At 43.6% G+C, this 5318-nt stretch overlaps 1 protein-coding gene across 2 annotated transcripts; it reads right to left on the bottom strand.

Annotated features, from left to right (window-relative positions):
• Positions 1–1907: 1907 nt before the first annotated feature.
• LOC135944063 (uncharacterized) lies at positions 1908–5318 on the bottom strand. Of its 2 annotated transcripts, XM_065490759.1 has the most exons (6): positions 5215–5318; positions 4225–4298; positions 3733–3817; positions 3105–3323; positions 2932–3026; positions 1908–2302 (listed from the first exon to the last, which is right to left on the bottom strand). In XM_065490759.1, exons 2-6 carry the CDS (start codon positions 4282–4284, stop codon positions 2225–2227), a joined length of 537 nt encoding a protein of 178 aa, XP_065346831.1. In that variant the 5' UTR covers positions 4285–4298; positions 5215–5318; the 3' UTR covers positions 1908–2224. The 2 variants fall into 2 exon arrangements, with proteins under 2 accessions (XP_065346831.1, XP_065346830.1); XM_065490758.1 differs by having other exon boundaries at positions 2932–3323.

Here is a 5318-nt window from a genome sequence, read left to right as displayed (position 1 = left end):
GGTGGACGCGTAATCCCTGGTGATGCTGGCTCGCCACCGCTCGAGACACACACTTCGACTGCGGCCACTGCCGGAGCAGAGAGATCCCGAGAGGACGCCGCGCCTCCGCGAGACGCTGCGGCCCCCTCTTTCCCCCATGAGCGAGCGAGAGCGCTCGGCAAATTCTGTATTGAGTGTGAAATTCGCCGCACTCGGCGGAATTTTAAGCTGCAGAGAGTGACTTGCATTTCCTTATAAATAAGACCTTTTTGCTCAGCCGGCACGGCGCGGCGCTGCATACACGAGCGTAAAGTGTATAAATAAGTGAAGCGGAGTAAAAAGTGGGCTGGGCTGTAGCACTACTCGGCTTTTTCTCCCTATGCTGGCCATGCAAAATGCCCTCGCGCAATCGCCTCCCAAAGCACTCTCGATTCGCGAAAAAAATTTTCGTTGGTACCAATGGATAGCTGAAGATTTGCACTTCAACATGTGTCAAAACCAAAATCGAAAAAATGAACAGGTTTTGAGAAATCGGCGATTACTTTTCATGCTCTTTCGCGCGAGAAGGCTCGGTCACGTGACTCGGGCGAGCGCGCTGATTGGTTGCTGGTCGCAGCACATCTGTCCTGCTGCGACTGGAAGCTCAACAGCTGGAGGAAAAGCATACGTAGAAAATGCGCAGAGTGGAAAAAGAAAAAGGAATGATGAATCAAAGCCATCAGAACCCCGGAGTAAGAAAAGATAGATTGATAAAAGGAAGTAACCAGGTTCGAGGACATTTATTTCATGTAGATTGTTTGCCTATTAAAATTTGTACTGTAATAACTTTCTCTCCCGTTATTTTTTCATGAGCCCGTGACTCTCTGTGTTGCAAATTAAATTTTATTGCTTGATTTTTGTTCAGAATATTGCCATTAAAATATTTTTCCTTGCCTCATGAGCAGAACTTTTTGCTGGAGTCTTAAAAATATTAGAGATACACCGGAGATGCATACAAACAGACGTACCGATTTAAGCGAAAAAGTCTTGCAGTAACATAATTACTATTTCGATATTTTTGTATTTTTCAGTGTAAACATGACGCACATACATAATCAGTTTATAAGTTTGCCTTGGGCAGGGTACAAAAATACAGGGCACGGTCGTGCCGTGTACAAAATTAGAGCCGAAAATCTGACTGAATAATATGTAAACACTGCCGAGACTGTGTTGTGACTGAAAATGTAGGCGCGACCAGCAACCAATCAGCGCGCTCGCCCGAGTCACGTGACCGAGCCTTCTCGCGCGAAAGAGCATGAAATGTAATCGCCGATTTCTCAAAACCTGTTCATTTTTTCGATTTTGGTTTTGACACATGTTGAAGTGCAAATCTTCAGCTATCCATTGGTACCAACGAAAATTTTTTTCGCGAATCGAGAGTGCTTTGAGAGGCGATTGCGCGAGGGCATTTTGCATGGCCAGCATAGGGAGAAAAAGCCGAGTAGTGCTACAGCCCAGCCCACTTTTTACTCCGCTTCACTTATTTATACACTTTACACGAGCGCGGTTAGCCAAATGATCTGCACTCGTTGATTGAATTAGGATTGTATTAAATTTAAAATAATTATGACCTGCACGCCTGCAGGCTGAAAATTTCTTAATATTTCAGAATGGTGTTGGTTTCGGTTGTCAAAAATTTCTCCACTCAGGAAAATATCCGTAATTTGGAATCGTTGAAATCGACGGAATTTAAAGTTCAGGTTTTAAATATGAACCATTAAGTTCAGGTTTCGATTTTTCTTTAGATTTTTATGAATTTTACCCCTCCGCGCAGTGATCAGTTAAAAGCTAACTTTCTGTGCTTTAAATAATTTTGCATTATTACAAAAATAAGCATCACGTCTTTCAGGATTAATATATTAAAAAAATTGCAACGATTCAAAGGCTGATTAATTGATCTAAAATTATATTCAGGTTTCATCGTAGTAGTTTGACAGGATTAAGGATTATTTTTAAAATTTCATCGCGGAATAGAAAATTATCGAAAGCTGTTCATCCATATTGAGAGTAAAAAACTGGCCGTCTGCATGCTCACTTAGGATAAAGCTGCTGAGGGTGGCAGTGCTGTGTGTTGGTGGTTTTGAGAGCGGCAGAAACTCTTCCTTGGATGCTTCCGCCGCGACAGTCTCCAGCGCCTCTTTCGTAGGTTTGGGCTCATCAACCGGTCCGTCCGTCTATCTACGATCACAGGCGCCAAGGCCGGCTCTTAGGGTTTTGAGACGTCTTTAGCAGCGATTTCCACCTTGGCGGCAAAATCGGCTGACAAGTCGTCATCCACCTGATCCTGCGTTGCAAACAAAGAGAGTCAGGTCAAAATATTTATAGGAATTCAATTAAAATAAATACGATCAGTAGAGAAAAATCTGCTCATTCTAAAGGGATTATTTGTTTTAAGGGAATAAACCTTAGAATGATGGGAATCAAAGACAATGGATGAGGGGGATGATTTATTTCAGGATAAAATACTTCAAACCTCCCTCATGTTTGCCATGAGCCTCTTAAAGAATGTTTTCGACGAAGTATGTATCTGAGCACTTCAATCGATTCTCGAGGGCTGAATTGGGTTAAGTGGATGTTTTTCCCGCCAAAACAATATGAATGAGAGAACTGCGCATGCGTGAGAGCTGGTTGAATCTGAAAAAGTAGCCATTCGTACAGGCGGTCTCTCTGCAAGTGCTCAAACCCGCTCTCACGCATGCGCACTTCTCGCAAGTGCGTTCATATCGATTTGGCGGGAAAAAAAAGCATTTTTTGATCGGAAAAACATCCACTTTACCTAATTCGACCCTCCAGAATCGATTGGTGTGCCCAGAAACTTCGTCAAAGACAGGGTCCTCAAGTTGATAGAGCAAAGAATTTCCCAATCGAGGAATTCAACTACAGCCTAATTTTACATTCAAATTTGAAACTGACCGGCTCAGGAGTCTGCCTGTCGCTGGAGTCTGCAGAGCTGGAGTCTGCAGAGCTGGGCGGCGTAGATTCGTCTGTGTCCGTTTCACTCTCAGTATCTAGTGAAACAGGTTCGAGAGTTAACGGAAAGATGATTTCCATCGGACGGCGCCGTGGTGTAATGGGCAGGTTCCTACCACTGCGACTTAGACTCGGGGGAACACTGTAGCCAGGCGGTGTGGGAGGTGATAAGTCTGTAGGTTCGTCTCTGTCCGTTTCACCCTGAGTATCAAGTGAAACAGGTTCGAGAGTTAAGGGATCGATGATATCGATCGCACGGCGCAGTGGTACAACGGGCTGGATCCAACCACTTAGCCTCGGAACACTGTAGCCAGACGGTAGGGGAAGTGCTGAGTCTGTAAATGAAATATACTTCATGAGACGTGAAGCTAGCGAATGTGCCGAATTTGATTCAAATTGGGAATTCATTTTAACCATCAACAAACACACGTTGCTATTTTTTTGTTGACTGCGTAGAATAGCTTTCTAAAAAAACTTGGAAGGAAACGGCCGTTCTTTAGAAATTAAAAAGCAATGAATTGTTTAAGGCATGCAGAATTGCAGACTTTTGTTTTTCCATTTAAGTATTAATCTATCGCACTTCTTGTAGCTCCAAAAGGTTTCTTCTGTGGACAGGAGTTGTGATGATAGTGATAGTGATTAAATTTGTTCATATTAATCTGGTGGTCAGTCCTTTGACAAAGGCGGCCAATAATTCTCATGTTTAAGGGTTTCAGTTGTTCAAATGTTAAGGTAATCACTCACAATACGGTTGATGAACCCTCGCATCCATGGTGGGACCATCTCTTATCTGTTTTAAGCAACATTCTATCAGCGGTTGGGGTGCATTCTGGAATCAGATTACATTTGGCGATTTAGAAGAGATTCTTCAACGTACATGTGTGGTCCTTGTAACCCAGCGTGCCACTACCACGCATGGTCCATGGCGCGGCCTTTATATCCAAAAACCAAGATTTAAGGGAAGAGTGCCGGGCGGCCTCAGGCCGTTGCGACGCCTAGCGTTGAGATTGCGAGGTGAAAGGGGAAGCGGGGTGGGAAGGGAGGGCTAGAGCGAGCGGGCAATGCACTGTGTGACGTCAGGTTCGTCGCACGGTGCACTGAACCACCACAAGAATTTAATAATTGCGTAATAATAGAAATCCTGCCATATTGTTAACATTCCAGGAGGCAAAATAAAACTAAATAAGCCTGGTAACACACTATTTTCGGTTTGAAGCTATCGTCGAGCATACTAACCGAGACATCTTGGGAATTTTGCGAGTCCGCAGTTGCTCCGGAATTGACCGTATCGCTCATATTGATGGCGGCAACTGAAACAGGATAACAGAGAGGACGCTATGAAATTTAGTATAAAAGAGTCCAGGTTAAGGAGAGTATTAAATTTGGTAACAGAGCTGATGCCCTACTATATGCACGTCAGCTTTATTTGCACAGTGTTAGTGTGTTGCTAAGCAATGCGACTGATTGTAAGTAAACAATCCCTGAAATCTCACATTCGGGACGGTGATAGACCTTCGGACAGTCGGATGGAACTCGTCAATAACCTGGACACTAAAGCTGTTATTGGGGAGTTCCATCCGACTGTCCGAAGGTGTGTCACCGTCCCGCACGCGAGGTTTCAGGGATTGTTTACTTGCAATCAGTCGCATTGCTTAGCAACACACTAACACCGTGCAAATAAAGCTTACGTGCATATAGTAGGAATACCAAAAAATGTCGCCTTATCAGAGGCGAGAAGCGAAAATATAAATTTAATCGCACAGCACGCCACAAACTAAATTAAAATAGTCAATAGAACCAACAGCAGGGCACTGAGATAGAAAAAAAGAGTGGCGACATCCTAAAATTATATCACGTGATGGGAAGACGGGCTGCAGGTTTTCTCCTCTTATGCACACCAACTTACGTGCAAATAACAAATCCGTATTTAAAAACGTTATCCCGAATATCCCCTTGAATCCAATGATTTCCCTGACTTTTATCCTTTCGCTGATGTAATTCCTTCACTAAACATAATATCTACGGAGAAAAACTGCAGTAAAAGCCTCGAATTACTAGAAATTTCGGCTTTCTGCCGTCCGACATCACGCACATAATGGTGCGTAAAGTCGAGACGATTTTGATCCACTAGGCCAATATTTGACGCCGCAGGAACCCGGCTTCACGTTTTTAGCAATCACTGAGGCTTAACGGAGTTGATTTTATCAATATTAATTGAGAACTTACCTTATATTCTGTTGAAATCAAAGAAATTCGAAGCCAGACCAGCGAACAAGCACGCGACTCTCGGATAGCGTCAGGAGATGATGTAAACAAAAACAAAACACAAA

This window comes from Cloeon dipterum, chromosome 4 (assembly GCF_949628265.1).
Source record: "Cloeon dipterum chromosome 4, ieCloDipt1.1, whole genome shotgun sequence".
NCBI classification, from domain to species: Eukaryota; Metazoa; Arthropoda; class Insecta; order Ephemeroptera; family Baetidae; genus Cloeon; species Cloeon dipterum.
This window is presented reverse-complemented; position numbering and strand designations above follow the sequence as displayed.